The following is a 23,214-nucleotide window of genomic DNA, read 5'->3' on the forward strand; positions in this document are numbered from 1 at the left end:
TCCCAATTCGATGATGATTGTACAGAAGTTAATACACTGAAGACGTTAGTCGACCGTATTCACAAAAAAATAATACAAAATCAACTAAAAAGTTAATTTTCGATCGTTCCAGCTTTTAATTCGCTCTCACTTGGGACGGAAAATTTAAGTTTTATTTAATATTATTAACTTTTTGTCGAACCTGGAACACGCTTCTCGAAGACAGAAGAAGAAATCTTGATTGGAGCGTGGTTGGATGGCAAAAATTTATTCGGAGTATTTAAGATGCTTCTTTTGAAAATGTACGCGTCGATCAATGAATCAGTCAATCAATTTCACATGGTCATATGCTGTTTCTTTAATTCGATTTTTGCTGAATTTGACTGTGGAATAATTCTGATAATCCAAAAATAAGAGAATTAGCATTTGCTGGCCAATCTTACTACACATACTTGGATAAAACAATTTAATTATGAAAATAATCCTGTGTATGTTTTGAATCATTGATTTCCATTACTAATTCCGACTTTAGTGTTTCTTAAAAGGTTATTTTTGTAGAATAATTGTTGAGTTTTATTGTGGTTGTTAAAGTGGATAGGGGAGGAAGCGTGGGCAGAGAGGATAAAATGGAGTTGGGATTAAGAGTTGAGTCTTGATTGGTGACGAAAATATGATTTGATAAAAAAAAATATATATTTTTATTTAACTATTATTATTTTTAACTTAATTATTTTTAATTAATTTTCTATCATTGTTTATCAAGTTACGTGGGAAGTTTTTTCTTACCGAATAATTGCTTTTAGTTCATTATATAAGTTATTAACTTTTTATTTTAATTTTGTTATAACAGTTTTAATTAAATAACTGGATTAACAGGTAGGTAGTTATGTGAAATTTCTTGTGACCACAAACCCCCATAGGTTTTTCTCAATCGCAAAGCGTTATTTTTATTTATTTATTTGTGAATGTTAAAAATAAAAACTTAAACGTGAACTACTTATTGCAATCTCTTAAAGTTACATTTCAAATCTTGAACATGGCTCAAATTCTTTTGAATATAATATTTTGATGCAAGAATAAGAACCAGGCAAGAGAAAATTCAAAATACATAGCACTTATAATTGTTAAGTAAAATCCCGCAAAAAAAGCTATTACTACTGAAGTTACACAAATCGACTGCAGCCAAGACCAGAAGTGCATACAGGACTGAGCCCATAAGTTAGTCAGAGGTTGGAGGAAGGGGACTAAGACCCAGAATCTTGTTTTGAGGGGGGAAGGGGGTGAAGTTCGCTCAATTTAGACTGAGTTCCAATTATATGTGATTTTCTTGAGTTGCAAATAGTCATGTAAGCCGTAACAATTATAATAGATTGCTATATAACAAGCCTGTCAATATTTCAAAATTTCAAAAAGGGGTCACATGATTTTTCAAGGAATCTTATGTTTGAAAAACAGTGTTTTAACGCCTAAATATCTGGATCGCTGTGTGTTTTTTCCAAAATAAAAATACTAGGCGGGGTGGGGGTCTTCATATAAATGTTAAAGGTGGTTAATTTTATCCTTATGGCTTCATTAAATGAATGACTTACTACAGAAAGAAAATAGGAAGAATAAGTTCCACTTTAGATAGTTCATTGACTAATATTGGCAAATATTCACTGTCATTATTAGTAGTACAAGTCAACCCACGGGTTCTAAGGTACTTACAGGGGATGAAAAGGGGTAGTTTTCTGACCAAGTCTTTGCCAAATCTCTTTCTTCCAGACAAATTAATGTTAAAGCTCTTGTTTACTATATATTATTTTATTGAGTTATCCATATAAAAACGAATTTTTATCTAGCCTATAAAATTTAAAATTCCAGATGTGTTCCACTGTTTTAGTAATTGTTTCAGTTCACGTCACTTAGGGTCAGCTGGTCAAATGAAATTAACTAGTGGAGGGGATTCCTGGCCAGAGCGTGCATAAATTCTGCGAGGATGACGTTCCGTTCATTTCCAGTTCTTTTGATGAACTCCGAACGAATATATGACAGAAAACCATCTATAGGCTCGTCCTGCTGGCTTTCAGAAGTAACAACTTGATTTTGTTGCATTTCTGTTGCTACCAATTCACTAGGGCTATTTGGAGGCTCTTCTCTTATTTTCTTCTTAGGAGGTTGTCTGCAAATTTCTAAGCGACCTTCTCTCGTATCCTCTTGTGAACTATCTGGCCTAGAAGGCAGAATCAATTAGATACATTTATAATCATTTAGGTATATATATATATATATATATATATATATATATATATATATATATATATATATATATATATATATATGTACATTTGTTGTATCTTCTATATATATTTATTCGTTGTAATTTCTGTTAGTTTTGAGTTTCGTTTGTTTGTTGGTGGTGATTTGTAGGGGTTTACGCTTGGAGGGTTGTTTGACTTTATTTTTGCCCATTTTTGTCTTAATGGAGCTGTTTACTTTTCTTTGAGAAACTTGTTTTGTGGAAAGTTTTTTTTTAAATTAATTAAATTAAAAGACTATCCGTTTTTCTTTAAAATAGTTTTGATGGTCAAATCTATCTGAAAAGTTGTCGAATCGTAACATGTCGAACTTTGCGAGATTAGAAATGCCGGTTCTTCCTCTTGCTGCATAGTGATGGGTCCAAGGGGGGAAGTAGGTGAAGAGAAAATGTCATCAAAATTCTAGCTCATGGACTATAAAAGAAATGGGTGCTTGGCCTAAGGATCAGTCGTGCACAAAGAATCCTCGAAATTATTGTCAGGGGATTTGTGAAACAATGGACTTTTATTTAGCAAGAGACAAGGAACTACACTGCGAAGAAACTACTACGAAGAAACTACAGTAGCCTATTTTTATTTCCTGTTTTTGCCATTCCGTTCCATTTTCCATTTTTGTAATTTTTCAGTTGGTAGCTAACTAGGTTATATAAAATCTATTGAGTCATTTTCGTGTGCGTTGTCAGTTTGTAGTTTAATAAATGTTTAATGGATCCCTCCACAAGCTTGCTTCCAGGGACTCGTTTTTTTTCTCTTTCGCTCGTTCGTGTTTGTGGTATATTTAGCGTACAATAAAATAATGATTCTGATATATATATATATATATATATATATATATATATATATATATATATATATATATATATATATATATTTGTAATACATATTATATTTGTAATACAACTCGTTTTCAGTATTTACAGTGAGAGAAGGAGGCAATACCCAAATTCTTGATTGAAGTGATTTTTGTTCGTTCAAGCATGATTTGCATATTCAATTTAAGTTTCACTCGTTTTAAGGTTTCTTTATACATTTATATTAGTATCTATTGTGCGTTTGTTTGCACTGATTGTTTTATTTAATTTCTGTTTGTTTTGGGTTTCATTTATACTTCGGTAGAAAATTTTTTTTTCGTTTTTAGATTGATTTGCATATTCGATTTAAGCATTAATCGCTTTGAGATTAGTTTGTTCATTTATATTATTACTTCTTGTATGTTTTTTTGCTATGATTGTTTATGATTTGCTCTAGGGGCATAAATGGTTCTTATGGAAGGGATGCTCATATAAAGTTCAAAGAGGGCTCATGTAAATGGAAATTGAGTTTTAGTTCAATTTTTTTTTAGAGTCAAAAGATATCGGAGGGAAGCTAGCCCCCCACACCTCACAGCCTTTTTCTCCCAAACCCCTCCGATACAAATTTTGATAGCCATTTTTTTTAAAACAGTTCAAAGGTCAGATAACAAAACTCCAGTGTCGATAGAACCACCCAGGGCCCGGGGGGCAGGCGTTGTAAGTTATGTCCTTGGGGCGTATATGGTCCTTATGAAAGGAAAGGTCCTATAAACTTCAGAGAGGGCTTATTTGATTGGATATTAAAAGTTCTAGTTCCCTTTCTCAGAGTCAAAAGAGATCGGAGGGCAACTTACCTTTCCCCCCTCTATGACCCCCCCCCCCCCAAATGCATCCGACAAAAGTTTTGAGGCGACTGTTTTGCTAAAAATGGTTCAAACATCAGATATTAAAACTCCTGGATCGACACAACCCCCCCGGGCCCGGGGACAAATGTTGTAAATTATGCCCTTAAGGCATATGTGGTTCTTATAGAAAGGATGCTCGTATAAACTTAAGAGACGACTCGTTTAATTTAAAAAGGAAAGTTCTAGTTCACTTTTAAAGAGTCAAAAGGGATCGATGGCCAAGAAGGCCAATAAAAATTTTAAGATAGCCATTTTGTGCAAAATAATTCACATCAAATAATAAAAACTCCGAGGTTGACACAAATCCATTTTTTTTTTACTTTGATATTGATACTTTTATACTAATTTTGATACTTTGATGAACATTTGATGTAGAAAAAAGTTTGATTTTGAAATAAGAATTCCTTAAAACTTAAAACATTTTGCTATCAAAGACGATTAAAAATTAATTAAAAAAAAACTTCCAAATACAAATTTTTCAATTAAAAGTAAAGATCATATTAAAATTAAAATCAGCATATAAAAATACATTTTAAAATTCAGACTCAAAACGACCAGAAATTACTATTAAAGAATAAATGAAACCCAAAACGAATAGAAATTAAATAAACAACCATAGCAAAAAAACATACAAGAAGTAATAATATAAATGAACAAACAAATCTCAAAGCGATTAATGCTTAAATCGAATATGCAAATCAATCTAAAAACGAATTTTTTTTCTACTGAAATATAAATGAAACCCAAAACAAACAGAAATTAAATAAACAATCAATGCAAACAAACGTGTGCCCTCGGGCTCTGGGAGGTTGTGTCGGCCCCGGAGTTTTCGTTACATGATCTTTGAACTATTTAAAAAAAAGTGGATAGCTCAAAGTTCTTATCGAATGGGTTTGAGGAGAAAAGGGCGTTGAGGGGGGCTAGTTGCCCTCCGATCTTTCTTAACTCTTAAAAAGTGAACTAGAACTTTCAAATTCCAATAAAAGGACCCTTCTCTGAAGTTGATACGAGCTTTAGTTCCATAACAACCGTATATGTCCCCAGGGTATAACTTACAACGCCTGCCCCCGAGCCCTGGGGGGTCGTGTCGACACCAGAGTTATTGTTATATGATCTTTGAACTATTTTTGACAAAATGACTATCTCAAAATTTTTATGGGATGCATGTGGGAAAAAAGCGCGTGGGGGGGGGGGGGGAGGCTGGTTACCCTCCGATCTCTTTTGAATTTTAAAAAGTGAACTAGAACTCTCAATTTCCAATCAAATGAGCCCTCTCTGAAGTTTATACGAGCATTCCTTCCATAGGAACCATATATGCTGCCAGGGCACAACTTACAACACCTGCCCCAGGGCCTGGGGAAGGGGTTGTGTCGACACCGGAGTTTTGTTATATGATTTTGAACTATTTTTAACAATATGGTTATCTCAAAAGTTTTATCGGATGGATTTGGGGAAAAAGAAGTTGGGGGATGGGGCTAGTTGCCCTTCGATCTCTTTTGATTCTTTAAAAGTGAACTAGAACTTTCCATTTTAAGTCAAATGAGTCCTCTCTTAAGTTTATAAAAGCGTCCCTTCTATAAGAAGGGATTCACTTTTGACTCTTAAAAAGGGCAGTAGAACTCTCGATTTCCAATCGAATGAGCCCCCTCCCAAGTTTATACGACGAACCCTTCCATTTGAAGGGCCTCTGGGAAAAAAAAATAACAATAAATAATAAAATACTGGAGCCGTATGGCCTTTACACTGTCACTTTTATCACTTTAGCACTAATCACTTTAATATATTTTTCTGATGTCAGAGGCAACGCTTTTGCGTTATATATATATATATATATATATATATATATATATATATATATATATATATATATATATATATATATATATATATATATATATATATATATATATTGGTTTTTGCAAAGGATGATATGTACTATATTATAACGTTTCTTATGACACTATACATCTTATCTACTATACATATAAACGTTTCTTATGACATCATATTAACATCACATAAGTATTTTCTTATATGATGTCATGCATATAATAAAAAATATTGTTGAGTTTCTGACGCAACTGTTATTTATATAATTAATTAAAAAGACTTTCCAAAAAATAATTTTTTCAAATAAAAGTAAAGGTCATTTTAAACTTAAGCTCAGCAGATACAAATACCTTTTAAAATTCAAACTCAAAACGACCAGAAATTACTATTAAATAATAAATGAAACCCAAAACGAACAGAATAGCAAAAACATACAACAAGTAATAATATAAATGAATAAATAGATCTTAAAGCGAGTAATACTTAGATTGAATATGAAAATCAAGCTTAAAACGAAAAAATGTTTTGCTATTGAAGCATAAATGAATCTTAAAACGAGCAGAAATTAAATAAAAAATCAATGCAAACAAACATACAATAGATTTGATGTAAATTAGTAAATAAATCTTAAAACGAGTGAAACTTAAATTGAATATGCAAATCAAGCCTGAAACGAACAAACATTACTACAAACAAGAGTTTGAGTATGACCCCCTTCTCTCAGTGTAAAAGTCTAAAACCTACTGCGTCAAAGGCTATCTCAAAATTTTGATTGGATGTGTTTGGGAAAAGGTTGGCGTGAGAGGGGGGGTTAGTTGCTCTCCAATCACTTTCGACTATTAAAAAGGGCACTAGCCCTTTGAATTTCCAATAGAATGAGTCCTTTTTGAAATTTCTACGACAAAGCTTTCTATAAAACCTTATATGCCCCCAGGGCATCTGGAAATCAACTACGCTGAACAAAATGGCTATCTCAAAATTTTGATTGGATGTGTTTTGGGAACTGGTGGGCGTGGAAGGGGTATTAGTTGCCTTCCAATCACTTTTGACCCTTAAAAAGGCACTAGAACTCTCAATTTCCAATTGAATGAGCCCACTTTGAAGTTTCTACGACGACCCCTTCAATATGAAGTGCCTCTGGGGAAAAAAAATAATAAATGAGAGCCGTATGGCCTTTGGTAATGCCGTATGGCAGCGCTATAGCGTTGCTTAGCATAGCGCAACGCAATGTCTGTTGGAAGGCCCCAAAAAAAAAATTTGCAGTTGCAGCTGCTATAAATGATGATTATATATATAATGTTTTAGAGGTAATTACTTGGCAAGAAAAAAAAATTACTCATCTATCCACCTACCTAGGACCAAACAGTATAACCGAACCATCAACCAAATAGAAATGTCCAAATCCATGCAAAGTTGTCATCAATAAATGTAAGTCATTGTAAATTTACCAGCAAAAGCACCTTAAATCTAGCAAAATATTTCCAAGTAGTACCTTCCATTAGGGCTCATCAGAAGAAATACCACCTGCCTTAACGGGTTTCGAGGCTTTACTTTCCTTACCCGGCACAGTGGAGCCTCTACCATAAGATCTTTATATATATATATATATATATATATATATATATATATATATATTTATATATATATATATATATATATATATATATATATATATATATATATATATATATATATATATATATATATATATATATATATATATATATATATATTTATATATATATATATATATATATATATATATATATATATATATATATATATATATATATATATATATATATATATATATATATATATATATATATATAGTATACATGTTAATAGTAATATAACATCATTTTATAATCCGCAATATACAAAAGACTGTCGTTTCTGGTGACGTGGTTAATCAACAATAGTGTTCTAGTAACCAACAAAAGTTTTATTGATCAACATTGTAGATAAAAACGACCAACAATTTAAATCATTGTTTGTCAAACTTGTTGGTGAATTTCAGGGGAAAATTCAGGGTAGAATATCCCAGGGTAAACTAGTTTTTGTACTTATAATTTAAGAAGAGAAAAAACAGATACTTTTCCATAAAGGTTTTTTACTATAAGCTTGATGTCTTTCCTAAATTAAGACATTAAAATAAAAATTTAGTAATATATATTATATATATATATATATATATTATATATATATATATATATATATATATATATATATATATATATATATATATATATATATATATATATATATATATATATATATATATATATATATATATATATATATATAATGAGACTTTCTTTTTAGTTATGTACCCATTTAACCTCCAAAGAGTAGAGGTGAAATTTGGTTGGGTATAACTGAAATTATCAGAATTTGATCAGACAGTGAAAAGCTATATAAATAGTGAAAATTTGGCGAGTAAACATGAGTCTAATAAAAAATTAGCTAACCAAATTCAATTGATTTTGAAAATATTGCCGTTTATTTCCAACGTTTATTAAAAATTACGGTCTCACGAAAGTTGTTTGATCTATAATTATTGATAAGCAAATCTTATTCATGGTTGTTAATCAGCATTGTTGGTCAACAATGTGTTTGCCAGAAAATATAGAGCATTCAAAATAAAAGAGTAAGAAAAAGCAAGTCGCACAGAAACATTAATAGGCATAGCTAGTGAAAAATATCTTCTTATCAGGTTAACTTTAACCATTTATTCATGGATTTTGGACCATGAACTGCGATTGGACCAGAACCATGGATTCTGGAATATTGTTCGTTTGGACCTATTTGGCTCAGACAGGTATAGCATAAATTTAGGATGTTCACAATAGCATGTTTTTTTTTTATCGGTATCTCTCGCAGCTATATATATATATATATATATATATATATATATATATATATATATATATATATATATATATATATATATATATATATATATATTATGCTGCCCTGTTCTGTCTGCAACCTCTATCTTCAATCGCTCAAACAGCTCAGGATGTTCCTGCAGCTCAACATTTTTTGTCGCTATTTTCAACATTTTTCTTGGGTCCTAGGATTTATGCAATCCTAGACAAATGGACCAAGTATTACGAATTATAGAACATATAGACTACTGTAGTTAACACAATAAGTAACATGTGCGGATCAATTTTTTGTAAGTAAAATAGGAAACAGTTTTTTTTTAGAATTCCCATCAAAATGGCGTAATCCATTAGCAATATACGACGTGACACATTACTGAGGGTCGAAGGCCCAAGTTTTTGCCTGAGTGAAGTTAGGACCATTTACAAGTGCCAAAGGCTTGAGCTACCACCCGAGAAAATCTAGGGCTATTTAAGAGAGCCAAAGGCACGTCTGAGTGAAATGAGGGCAATCAAAAGGCTTTTAAAACGTGATACAGCTGATTCAAAATGCTAAAGACAAAAGAAACTTAGAGCAGTTGCCTCCTTGCTCAAACTTGGGTCGTAGTGTATCGATTTACGCCAAAGCCGCAAAATTTCACGACTACAGGATAGTAATGAATAGCAATGATATAGAATAGCAATGAATAGAATAGTAATGGCATGATTGGTATTCATTCCCTTCTTCCAACTGTCAAACTCCATTTTGACAGTTTTTTATGTTATTGGGCCTCTAATTTCAGTTACCAGAGGATTTAAGAAAATAATATTAAGGCCGGTGGAAGGGGGAAACGAATTGATTCTTTATAGGTATAGTATATTATAGAGTGTATTATAGTTGATAGCATAAAGTTGTAATATAGTTAATAGTAAATGGTATGAGAACAATTACAGTATAGCCATTTTTGTAGAGACAAAAGAAAAATATATTTGCTCAAACGCAAGATCAAAAGGCTAGCTCTTTCTCGTTCTGGGACTGATGCATTTATGGTAATTGTCGTAGCTCCTCATGTCAACGTCATCAAGGAAGTTAACCAATCATTATGAGTGAAATAAAATGCACGACTACATTACCATCAATATCTCGGTCGCAATTTCTTGAATTCAGTAATGTTCAACTTTTAAGTTTAATCTTTACAATTGAATCAGAATAAACCTTTACGGCATGATTTTTGAAATTATCTTTGGAAACTTTTTTTGCGGAAAAGTTTTTAAAATTAATTAAAAGAACCAACCCGGATGTTTTAGTACCAGAAGAGACTGAGGACCTTGTGAGCATAAATTTATTTTAGAAAATAGGCGTTTTCTCGGTAATCTGGAAATTCGTAAAAACATAAAAAGGAAACTGTTTGTCAATTGTTAAAAATATTTAATAATATTTCATTTTCATAGAAACTATAGAGAATAATTACATGAAACTTAAGACACATATAACTGCCATAAACAGAAGTAAGAAATATGGCTTCTAAAAATCATGATGTCATTTCCACTTTACTGAAAACACAACGCATTTCAAACTATTTCACTTTTTTAACACTAATACATCCAAAAATGATGAGACTTTCAGGAAAGAATATCAGCATCTAATAAATTGTTAATGTACATTTCATTAGTTCTTGTCATTATGGTTATGATGGGTATTTTCATGATTAGGTGAATTTTTATCGTCAGGTGACTCTGATGTTACTCGGGTATTAGAAATCACAAAGAGCCATGTGCTGAATAGTGAAGGAAACAGTTAAAAAAAAAAACAATAATGACCATACTGTACTTTTAAGTTCGATTAATAGGCCAGGGTGATTTTTTGTTTCTCTGATAGAATAATTTGTAGTTTCTAAAATATTTTTTCTTTCGTTATCTTTTTAAAGTAGCATTTTTGATGAGTGGCGTAGAGCTAAATTTACCGTCTGAATTTTCAATCTCAGAAATCTTTGAGACACTTTATTTTTTTACTAACAGTTACGAATCTAGGCCAAACCTGACTTTTCACATTGAAAATGTATGTCAGTTTTCTGAAACAAAATATTTTCTAGAATATTTCTCTTTTTTTAGAATATATTTGGTGTCAAAAGCGATTTGCAGCCTATATTATTAATTTTAGAAGTTTTTCTGTTCAACACTCTTAAAGTATGCACTATTTCGGAACACATTCTGTAATGTTTATACCTGTGCTCAAGTTCGGCCCTGGTGTCTCCTCTAGAAGAAGGTGAAGAGATGCAAATATATGGGACGTGATCTAAAGATTCATCGTGCCTGCTAACCTCTGATGGCTCTCTTTCGCAATTTGAAGTGCTTTCTGCTTGGGAGCTCATTTTGGGATGTTCAAGGGATCCCAAGGGAAAGTATAACCTATAAAGGAAAGTTGCGATTAGTCATATCAAAAAGAGTACAGTCCATGTAATTTAAGAAAAATTTCTTTCTTGAATCTCCCACTCAGTTTTGTTTATGTAGGAACAGCGTTCAAATTGATATTTAACCTCCTTCCTTTGGAGCTGTGGGTAATTTTTACTGCGGTTCGGCAATCTTTAATCTAGCTCATTGTGACATTTTATAATAACAATAAGAAGTTTTAACAATAAGAAAAAATCTTCTTGTCATAAAGGAAAGTTCTAACAAGCCATGCTACAAAATCTCAGGGCCGCAATCCTATTTTTAAATAAGTTTCCCTTCTTAAATCTCTCATAATAGTTCGCCTATCGGAACAGCACTCAAACTGATTTTTCATCTTCGTCTTTCGAAGCTATTTTTTACTTAAGCTTAATCTTCTGTGCCAGTTTTACAAAAGAAAATTGTAAGAATAACAAAAATCTTCCTGTCGGTAAGGAAAAGCTGTAATGAGCCACACTGAAGATTCTTAGAACTGCAATCCCTGTTTAAAACAAAATTCCTTTCTTCAACCTTCCATGGAAATCTTCCTGTCGTAACAGCACTCAAATTGATATTCATCTTCTTCCTTTAAAGTTGTAGGTAATTTTTACTGCAGTTAAGGAATTTTCTATTCGGCTTATTGTAAGAATGTTACAGTTTCAATAATATAAAATCTTCCTATTGGTAAAGGAAGGTTGTAATGAGCCAAATTAAAAGCTATTACGACTGAAATCCAAGTGTTTAAAAAAAAATCACCTCTTCAAATTTTCCATTAAAATTTTCTTCTCAGAACAGCGCTCAAATTAATATTTCATCTTCTTCTTTGAACTTACTGGTAATTTCCACTGCAGTAAAGCAATTTTTAATTTAGTTCATTGCAAGAGTTTCACAATAACAAATTGTAACGAAAAATATTCTTGTCGGAGCAGTGCTTGTCGGAGCAACACTTGTGTTAAGGGGGATATTGAACTCAATGAAAAGATTATATCTGCATCGAAGTTGTTAAAAGGACGTACCTCCAATACCCGAGGAATGGCTAAGGGTATTTAATTAAAGCTTTCAGACCCTGTTGAGAGGGATGTTGAACTAGATGAAAAGACACCATGTACATCCATCTTGTCAAAGGGAGTATCTATAATATCTTAGGACCTACTAAGGGTATTAAGTTGAAACTTCCAGGGAATGTTGAGGAGATGTTAAACTTAATCAAAAGACACTATATATGTCTATTCTGTCAAAAGTTGTCTTCAAAAGGACGTATTTACGATCATAGGCATCACGCTAGCGCTGCCTAAATAAAGAACGATGTGGGCACCATGTGTTTTTTTTTTTTTTTTCTCCATACCCGGGCACTTCTATCGAAGGAGTTGTCGTAGATACTTCGAAAAGGGCTCATTCGATTGGAAATTGGAATGGCAAGTCACATTTCATCTTCTGCCTTCGAAGAAATAAGTAATTTTTACCGCAGTAAAGTAATTCCCAATTTAGGTCATTGCAACAGTTCACTTGTGTTAAGGGGGATATTGAACTCAATGAAAAGATTATATCTGCATCGAAGTTGTTAAAAGGACGTACATCCAATACCCGAGGAATGGCTAAGGGTATTTATTTAAAACTTTCAGACCCTGTTGAGAGGGATGTTGAACTAGATGAAAAGACACCATGTTGTCAAAGGGAGTATCTATAATATCTTAGGACCTACTAAGGGTATCTAGTTGAAACTTCCAGGGAATGTTGAGGAGATGTTAAACTTAATCAAAAGACGCTATATATGTCTATTCTGCCAAAAGTTGTCTTCAAAAGGACGTATTTACGATCATAGGCAGCGCGCTAGCGCTGCCTAAGTAAAGATCGATGTGGGCACAAAGTGTTTTTTTTTCTTTTCTCCATACCCGGGCACTTCGTATCGAAGGAGTTATCGTAAAAACTTCGAAAAGGGCTCATTCGATTGGAAATTGGAGTGCCTAGGGTCCTTTTTAATAGTCGAAAGTGATTGGAGGGCAATTAGCCTCCCCCCCCCACGCCCATCATTCCCCCAAAGACCTCCAATCAAAATTTTGAGATAGCCATTTTTTTCAGCGTAGGTGATTTCCAGATAAAAAATGTGTTTTGAGGAGGACACTCTCCAACAACCCTCGGGGCAAGGTTTTTAAGTTAAACCCTGAGGGCATATAAGAATGATGTTGGTACAATGTACTATTTATTGTTTTTTCCTTTAAAGCAGAGCACTTCATATGGAAGGGGTCGTCGTAGAAACTTCAAAAGGGGCTTGTGTGATTGGAAATTGAGAGTTCTAGAGTCCTTTTTAATAGTCGAAAGTGATTGGAGGGCAGCTAGCCCCCCCCCGCCCCTCATTCCCCCTAACAAATCCATTCAAAATTTTGAGACAGCCATTTTGTTCAGCGTAGTAGATTTCCAGATAAAAAAAATGTTTTTGAGGAGGACACTCCTCCACAGCCCTCAGGGTAAGGGTTTTAAGTTATGCCGTGGGGGCATATAAGGTTTTAATAGAAGGCGTTGTCTTAAAAACTTCAAAAAGGCTCATTTGATTGGACATTCAAAGGGCTAGTGCCCTTTTTAATAGTCGAAAGTGATTGGAGGGCAACTAGTCCCCCCCACGCCCATCATTTCACCAAACACATCTAATCAAAATTCTGAGAGAGCCATTTTGTTCAGCGTAGTTGATTTCCAAATAGAAAATATGTTTTTGAGAAGCCCCAGAGCCCTCAGGGCAAGGGTTTTAAGTTATGCCCTGGGGACATATAAGGTTTTTATAGAAAGGCGTTGTCGTAGAAACTTCAAAACAGGCTCATTCGATTGGAAATTCAAAGGGCTAGAGCCCTTTTTAATAGTCGAAAGTAATAGGAGGGCAACTAGCCCCCCCCTACGCCCATCATTCCCCAAATACATCCAATAAAAATTTTGAGATAGCCATTTTGTTCAGCGTAGTTGATTTCCAGATAGAAAATATATTTTTGAGGAGGACACTCCCCCACAACCCTCAGGGCAAGGGTTTTAAGTTATGCCCTGGGGGCATATAAGAGGTTTTTATAGAAGGTAGTGTCGTAGAAACTTCAAAAGGGGCTCATTCGATTGGAAATTCAAAAGACTAGTGCCATTTTTAATAGTCGAAAGTGATTGGAGGGCAACTAGCCCCCCTCCCCCACGCCCATCATTCCCCCAAACACATCCAATCAAAATTATTAGATAGCCATTTTATTCAACGTAGTTGAAAGTTTTGAAATTAGGTCTTTAAGGATGACAACCCCTCCCCCACAGCCCTCAGGGCAAGGGTTGTAAATTATGCCCTGGGGGCACATAAAGTTTTTATTGAAAGCGTTGTCGAAGAAACTTCAAAAGGGCTCATTGACTTGGAAACTGAAAGGTCTAGTGCCTTTTTTAATAGTTGTAAGGAATTGGGTAATGATCAACGCCCCTCTCACCCCCACCATTGCCATAAGAATAGTGAATTAAAATTTAATGCGTTCACGTTGTTCAGCATAGAAGATAGTTCTGGGCGTTACGTCGTTTAGAATGAAGACCCTCTCAGAACCCTCACTTCACGGATTATAAGTTTTGCCTTGGGGCATATAAAGTTTTTATTGAAAGCGTTGTCGTAGAAACTTCAAAAGGGCACATTCAATAGGGAATTGAAAGGGCTAGTGCCTTCTTTAATAGTTGAAAGTGATTTGATAGCGACTAACGTCCCTCTCACGCCCACCATTTTCCAAAGCACATCCAATCAAAATTTTGATATATCCATTTTGTTCAACGTAGTTGAATGTTCTGGAATTTAGGTCTTTAGGAGGATAACCCCCTCAGAGCAAGGGTTGTAAGTTGTGCCCTGAGGGCATATAAGGTTTATATAGAAAGTTGTTGCATAAATTATAGACAGCGCGATCGCGCTGCCTAAGTAAAGAACGGGGACACTCTAGAACGAGAGAAGAAACAGCGACTAAGTAAAGAGGAGGACACTCCCCTACAACCCTCAGGGCAAGGGTTTTAAGTTATGCCCTGGGGGCATATAAGAACGATGTTGGCACAATGTATTATTTATTAATTTTTTCCTTTAGAGCAGGGCACTTCGTATCGAAGAAGTTGTCGTAGAAACTTCGAAAAGTGGTCATTCAATTGGAAATTGGAGTGGTTTGTGCCCTTTTTAATAGTCGAAAGTGATTGGAAGGTAACTAACTCCCCTTCTACGCCCACCATTTCCCGAAACACATCCAATCAAAATTTTTAGATAGCCATTTTGTTCAGCGTAGTTGATTTCCAGATAGAAATTATGTTCTTGAGGACAGTTCCCCACAGCCTTTAGAACAAGGGTTGTAAGTTATGCCCTGGGCATATAAGGTTTTTTATAGAAGAAACTTCAAAACAGGCTCATTCGATTGGAAATTCAAAGGGCTAGTGCCCTTTTTAATAGTAGAAAGTGATTAGAGGGCAACTAACCCGCCTCTCACGCCCACCTTTTCCCCAAACACATCTAATCAAAACTTTGAGATAGCCATTTTATTCAACGTAGTTTTAAGTTCTGGAAATCAGGTCTTTGAGGATGACAACCTCCCCCACGGCCCTCAGGGAAAGGGTTGTAAATTATGCCCTGGGGGCGTATAAGGTTTTTATTGAAAGCGTAGAAACTTCAAAAGGGCTCATTCAATTGGAAATTGAAAGGGCTAGTGCATTTTTTAATAGTTGAAAGTGATTGGAGAGCGACTAATGCCCCTCTCACGCCCACCATTTCCCCAAACACATCCAATAAAGATTTTGAGATAGCCATTCTGTTCCATGCAGTTCAAAGTTCAGGAAATTATACCTTTGAGCAGGACATTCTCTCTACAGTCTTCAGGGCAAGGGTTATAATTTATGGCCTGGGGGCATATATGGTTTTTATTGAAATCTTTGTCGTAGAAACTTTAAAAAAGGCTCATGCGATTTAAAATTCAAAGGGCTAGTAGCCTACCCTTTTTAATGGACGAAAGTGATTAGTTATATTTTTTGTTGTTCTTGTTTTTTAGACCAGGGCACTTCGTATCGAAGGAGTTTTCGTGGGAACTTCGAAAAGGGCTCATTCGATTGAAAATAGAAAGAGCTGGTGCCCTTTTTAATAGTCGAAAGTAATTGGTGGGTAGCTAATTCTCCTTCCACACCCACCCTTCCACGCGCATCCTACTAATTGCCACTTATGTTTAAAAACTAAATGTTTCCTTAAGATTAAATCAAAATGCACTATAATAATACTTATCCCCCATGAGGCAATATCAGTAGTATCCAAAGAACGGCAGAAGGTATTATGTTCGAACTTTTGGGGCCACTTATGTTCTGGAAATTAACCCAATCAAAATGGCTTAAGTGTATCCAAGCTGTCAAAGAAAGTAAACAGACTTTTTCTGCGAATGGTATCAAGTTTTCCATTTCAGGTCAACTAGAGGAGGTGTGAAACTAAATTAAACAGTACTATTTGTGTCCAGATTTTTAAAATAGTTCATGTTGTTAAAAATTGCTGAAATTTTTTTTCCAGCATACAAATAGCAGGCCAAACTATAAAGTCTTAAAAAACGAAAAGATTTAAAGTATTATTTTCTTTTTCCATAAAAAGACTATGTCAATATAAAAAGAACAGAAATTAATTTTTTATTAAAATAAATAAGTTTTTTCAAAGAAAAGCAAAGAACTCCATTAAACAAAAAATGAGAAAAAAAATCAAATAATCTACCAAGCGTGAAACTACCACAAATCAGCATCGATAAATAGATGAAACCCCAAGCGAACAGAAATTAAAATAATTAACCGAGTCAAACTCAAAACGAGCAAAACTTAAAAAAGGTTGGGCGCAAAACCCCTATGCCTTCCCAAGGCCAGAACAAAATTTGCACTTTACTAAAAAAATACAAATGAAAGTGCATTACCAGCTTAATATACGTATACTGATATTTAGTAATCAACATGTTTATATTATTTGATTTATTAAAGTTATAAAAGTAAAAACGCCGATTAATTCCCAAGATAGATCCAATTACAATTTGAAGATATTCACTTTGTTCTGTATAGTTGAAAGGCTCAGTAACTATTTTTCTGGGGATTTCAACCTCCCACAGTCCTTGGGACAAGGGCTGTAAGTTATGCAATTCGCTCGTTGTTTACATATGTTTGTTATTGGGAAAGATGGTATGTTTGACATTTAGTTTTCAACAAAACCAAGTCACAGAAACTTTAATCCCCACGGAAATATCACCTCGTGGAACCCCCCCCCCCACCCAAAAAAAAAATTCTTTATATTTCTCATTAACAAATACTATATGCGAACAATAGGAACATTTCGTAACTTAGAGCCCTTTCCCCACCGACTATGAGGGGTCATGTCATGTCATCTCCAAAGAAACAATGATTGGACTTTCTAACTATGCTGAATCAAATGGCCAACTCAAAATTTTGATCAGATTTTTAGGGGGAAAAGGAGCGTGGGAGGAGGCCTAGTTTCCCTCCAATCTTTTTGATCAGTTAAAAAGGGCACTATAACTTTTGATTCCCGATGAAATGAGCCCCCTCTTGATCTTCTAGGATCAATAGTTCGATACGATCATCCCTGGAGGAAAAACCGCATACTGGCAATGGCTTCTGGCGAAAAATACGAAATTCTACATTTCTGTACATAGGAGCTTGAAAACTATACAGTCGGGTTCTCTGATATATTAAATCTAATGATGTGATTTTAATTATGGTGCCTAGACTTTCTGGGGTGTTTCTCCCCTTTTCGAAAATTGGGTAATTTTTTTTAAGGCTCGTAATTTTTTATATGTAACATTAAACTTAATGAACTTTATAAATTTGAAATCAGCATAAAAATTCAAATCTTTTCCTGTATATATTGTTTTAGAATTAACTAGAATTTTGGACAAATTGTGCGCATCTAGTCAAAACTTTTGATCAGCAGTAGTTCTGTGCAATGAATTTTTAAGAATTCAAACCTTTTTCTTGGCCTTCTTCTTTTGATGTGTTCAAGCATGAATTCCATTTCTTCATTGTATGGAAATGAGCAAGTGGCCGGACTTTCATCAATAAATGTTTCTGACGCTGCCATCTGAAGAAGTTTAGAGCTTTTGGAATATCTATTTCTGAGAGTCTCCCATCGATGTTTACACTGACTTACTAGAAAATATTAGCTTCTTACACATCCTCGAAATCACTTACGAAATTAAAATAAAATTAATACATATTTTTTTTGCGAAAAAGCAAAAATATTACCCAAATATTACTCTACAACCAATTAGCCCTGTACAAAAACTTATTCTCATTTCTGCTTCCGCCCCGTGACATTAACCATTTTTTTTCTTTACCTTGTCAGTTCGTGAAATGGTGAACTACACCAAGAGAAACAAACTTATCTTACTAAAAATTTCAGTCCAAAATAAACATATTTTTATTGAATATTCTGAATATCTCATTAAGATCCCTCTCAAAGTTCAATTTACTTGTTCTATTAATCTGCATGGCGACTAATTACTTAAACAATCGTTCCATACAAATTTGACACATATAGGAGGTTAGATACAACACAAAATTAACCCAGGTAGGAACGTTTGAGATTAAAAATGACATGATAGATATTCATTCACCATTATCCAACTGTCAACCTTTAGATTGACAGTTTTTTTCAGGTTTTTGGTCTGTAATTTCAGTAAGCAGTCAAATTAAACAATCGTTCCATACAAATTTGACACATATAGGAGGTTAGATACAACACAAAATTAACCCAGGTAGGAACGTTTGAGATTAAAAATGACTTGATTGATATTCATTCACCATTATCCAACTGTCAACCTTTAGATAAACAGGTTTTTCAGGTGTTTGGTCGATAATTTCAGCAAGCAGACGATTTAACAAAAATATATTAAGAGTGCTGGGAGTGGGAAACGAAATTTCTCAAATTCTTGATATATTTAGATATTTTTTTTTGTTATTTTTTTTTTAAACCAGAGAATCTTAGTATGCCAATTTTCAGAAAAAACATAGTACCGTTTTCAAGAAAAAAATATATACATATAACGGTTGCAGCAGCAGCTGCAACCTAGTAAAGTGCGAACCACAGCCCATAGTAACCGAAAATTGAAAAAAAAGCTTTGAAAAAAAAACTATCTAATGAGAAAAAATTATCACCTGACACTGAATAAGGAATGGGAATTATTGTTTTGGATAATATCAGAAGTAAAAGTGGGTGTATCCCATTTGAGCGCTTTCCCATTTGAGCGCCATGGCGCGCAAATGGGACGTTCCCAATTGCGCGCCGGATTTTAATTAGTTCAGTTGTGTCCCATTTGATCGCCAGATAATATTTTGCGTATGTTAGGTGATATAGCTAGGTGATCAGGTAAATTTTTCGCAAATCATATTATTGACTTACGAATAAAGTAAACACACCACTCGATGCCTTTTTTAGGCTCTTTCCAAATATAATAATCATTTTTGTCGGAAATGAATTTTACCCCCCCCCCTATGTATACCAATCCAGGGTATATTTTTGCACATTAGGGGGGTGGGGGTAAATTTTAAACTTACCACCCATTATCAACATAAATAACATTTACCCCCCCCCTAATGTGCAAATATATACCCTGAATTGGTATATATAGGGGTGGGGGTAAAATTCATATCAGAAAAAATGATTATTCTATTTGGAAAGAGCATAAAAAAGGTATCGAGTGGTATGTTTACTTTATTCTTATGTCAATAATATCAACTGCGAAAAATTTACCGACGGGTCTTCATGTCTGTTTTCCTCATACAGTATATAGCGGTGGATACCGCATAATGCATAAGTACCTGTATATACCTTTAGTAGTAAATATATATGGTATACATAAATACTATATATATTTACTTAGTTTATAATACTATAAATGGAAGTTATTTTCACAACCATTGACCCAATAAAATCCTCAGTTTTGTTCGTTGTCTTCGTGGCAATAAATATTTCTACAGGTCAATGTGGCAGCAAACCACGCTTCATCCACCGCAAAATCACAATTTTGGGTTTGGCGCTCAAATGGTACTCCGTGGCGCTCAAATGGGAACAAAATTCCATGGCGCTCAAATGGAACAAAATTCCGTGGCGCTCAAATGGGAAAGCGCTCAAATGGGAACACCCCGTAAAAGTTAACTGCGAAAACATTTTTTTGACGATCTCAAAAAGAGCTTGATACCCCTCAAAACAGAGTCAGATCGAAATGAAAATACATGAATGGAATCAGCATGGCCGAAAACCTTGTATAGGATAATTAAAACCCTCCACCTTGAATAACAACGAAGATCATTTTTTTGCATTGGTAACACTGACGTGTCTCCTTTTTTCTTTTCTTTTTCTACCATGGCTAGCGGGTTACTTGAACATCATAGACAGGTGACATCATAGACGCTATTATTTCGGTTACTCTTAAAAGTAAAATTTTATTGCGAAAACAAATTTATAATGGTGATTTATTAACAATTTATGGTAATAAATACGGTGGTAATTATACCATTGGAATTAGTATGGTTAAAAACCTTGTATAAGGTAATTAGAGTCCCCGCCTTGAATAATAAGGAAAATCACTTTTTGCATGGGTAGCACTGATGTGTCTCCTTTTTTACTTTTCTTTTTTCTACCAGGAATAGCGGATTGCCAGAAGACCATAAAGAGATGTTTAAAGGCTCCTTTGAATTGAAATTAAAATTGGTAGTACTCTTTTTAAGTGACCAAAAAGATTGGGTACTTTAGTATTAGCTGCAACCCACGCGAGAAGTCAAGTTTGTTTAACGCTAATGAAATAAAATAGAATGAAAATATAATAGTTTAGAAACAAACTTGGGCTATATATTAGCACATTAGGGGGAGGGATGGTGGGTAAAGCATAGCATATATTAAATACGTAACCTAACCTAACCTTCCCCCCATAAACCCCAAAAAACAATAGTTTAAATATTGTAAACGCAGTGACAAACCACAGTTTGTGAACCATTTATATAATGACAGATACCCGTTTGACTGGTTTGCTTTAGCATTTTCCTATAGAGTATATCGTGTGGGTTGCAGCTAATACTAAAGTACCAAAGATTTGAGGGCAGCTACTACCTCCCTCCTCTAAAGTCGTCCGATCAAATTTTTATAAAGCCTTTATTCAGCATAGATGAAAGTGGACCCCGGTGCCGCTGGATCAACCGAACACCGCCAACGAGAGGCCCGGTTGACCGCCACCGAAGTGTCACTACGCCGCCGGCGTGCCACCGCCGGCAGAGGCGGCGTTCGGCTGACTTTGAATTAATTTTGCGGCAATTCTTTATTGCGTCAACAGCAAAGTCGGAGCTTTTCTTCCTCATGTGGTTTAGCATTTCGATTTTCCTGATTAGAAATCAAGCAGGGCTTGCACTATCCCCGAATTTTCGGGTATTTCCCCGAAAATCTATGCGTCACCCCAACAAAAAATTTGGTTTCCCGAGAATCACCCAATCACGGTGCCACTCCTACCGATTTATCACCAGTGACTTTCCCTGCCAAATATTACTTTCAATAACATAATGCTTCACTACTCTCTTGTTCGTTAATTTTCGTTTCTTTTGTTACTTTACATAAAAACCAAATAGATGTAATTACAATATACACAGTTCTTCACATGTTGACAAAAAAGTATCGTCCTTATGAAATGAGATTAGATAATTTCGAATGCAGTTTCCCAATTGCTATTTCTTACATCATTTTTAGTCAAGCATTTTATTTTTCTGTTGAATAGAATGCATTTACTTCTATACAGCGTCAGTTGGATTTTGAAATTGATTAATTAAAAAAAACAAGTTTTTTAAACTGAAAGTAAGGAGCGACATTAAAACTTAAAACGAACAGAAATTATTCTGTATATGAAAGAGAGTGTCCCCTCCTCAACGCTTCGCTCTTTACGCTAAAGTTTTTATTGTTTTAAAAAATAAAGTTGTGAGACAGAGTCAAACTTTAGCGTAAAGAGCGAGGCGTTGAGGAGGGGACAGTCTCTTTCATATACAGAATAATTTCTGTTCGTTTTAAGTTTTAATGTCGCTCCTTACTTTCAGTTTAAAAAACTTGTTTTTTTTATTTAATTTTTGAACGTTTTTGAATAAATGCAGGTTTTGATCGTAGCTCACCGTACATGAATAATTAAAACAAAATTTTCATATTAATTTACTTTAATTTAGTTAAATGGCTTTCTCGAAACTTGTTTAATTTTATTTACGAACGTTTTTATTAGTAATAAATATACGTAACTTACGAATTAACTTACGTAACGAACTTCTATATTCATATATTTTTAATACATTTATTAGCGGGTTAACCCCCTAGTCAATACCTTGCTCTTTAAGCGAATGTTCAAATTTTGTTCCAATTCTTTATAATTGACCGGTTAATCACAAAGGCCGTTAATTAGAATAAATAGCTCTTATGACAGTACTAAAAAATCTTTGGCTTAAAGAGCGAGGCATTGACTACGGGGTGAATCCAATTATATATGTAATATTTTCTGTTCGTTTAAAGTTTCGACGTTGCTGCTGTTGCAGTTGAAATACTTGTTTTTTTTTATATTAAATTTATGATCTTTTTTTAAATAATGCTGGGAAGTCCGGCGTCCCCTTCATAGCAATGTCCCTACCCCCATGAAAACTTCCTTCATGGAAAGATCCTCCCACATAACCCCTGACCCATCCCTCCCCCCCCCACTACCAGGAAAAATCTCCCCTGAAAACGCCTGTATACTTCCAAATAACCAATACTATATGTTAACATTGGGTAAAGTTCATAACTTTCAGCCCTCCCCCCGGGAAGTTCGGGGGATTAAGTCATCCTAAAAGACATACTTATAATATTTTCGAACATGCTGAACAAAATGGTTATCTCAAATTTTGATCAGATGACTTTGGGAAAAAAATGAGCGTGGGAGAGGGCCTAGTTGCCCTCCATTTTTTTGGTCACTTAAAAAGGGCACTAGAACTTTTAATTTCCATTCCAATGAGCCCTCCTACGATATTCTAGGACCACTGGGTCGATACGATCACCCCTGGGAAAAAAAAAAAAAAAAACAAACAAACAAACACATAAATACGCACCCGTGATCTTTCT

The 23,214-nt window shown here is 34.3% G+C and overlaps 1 protein-coding gene across 1 annotated transcript in view; it reads right to left on the bottom strand.

Annotated features, from left to right (window-relative positions):
- Positions 1 to 1,843: 1,843 nt before the first annotated feature.
- LOC148945409 (uncharacterized) overlaps positions 1,844 to 23,214 on the bottom strand; it is a 40,204-nt gene continuing 18,833 nt past the window's right edge. The window contains exons 2-4 of the mRNA XM_089099308.1: positions 18,065 to 18,245; positions 10,896 to 11,078; positions 1,844 to 2,191 (exon numbers count right to left, since the gene is read on the bottom strand). Coding sequence (XP_088955434.1) covers positions 1,912 to 2,191; positions 10,896 to 11,078; positions 18,065 to 18,245 — 644 coding nt within the window. The 3' untranslated portion in view covers positions 1,844 to 1,911. The remainder of the gene's footprint in view (positions 2,192 to 10,895; positions 11,079 to 18,064; positions 18,246 to 23,214) is intronic.

This window comes from Artemia sp. Qi Xiang Cuo, chromosome 13 (assembly GCF_049724085.1).
Source record: "Artemia sp. Qi Xiang Cuo chromosome 13, ASM4972408v1, whole genome shotgun sequence".
Lineage (NCBI taxonomy): Eukaryota > Metazoa > Arthropoda > Branchiopoda > Anostraca > Artemiidae > Artemia > Artemia sp. Qi Xiang Cuo.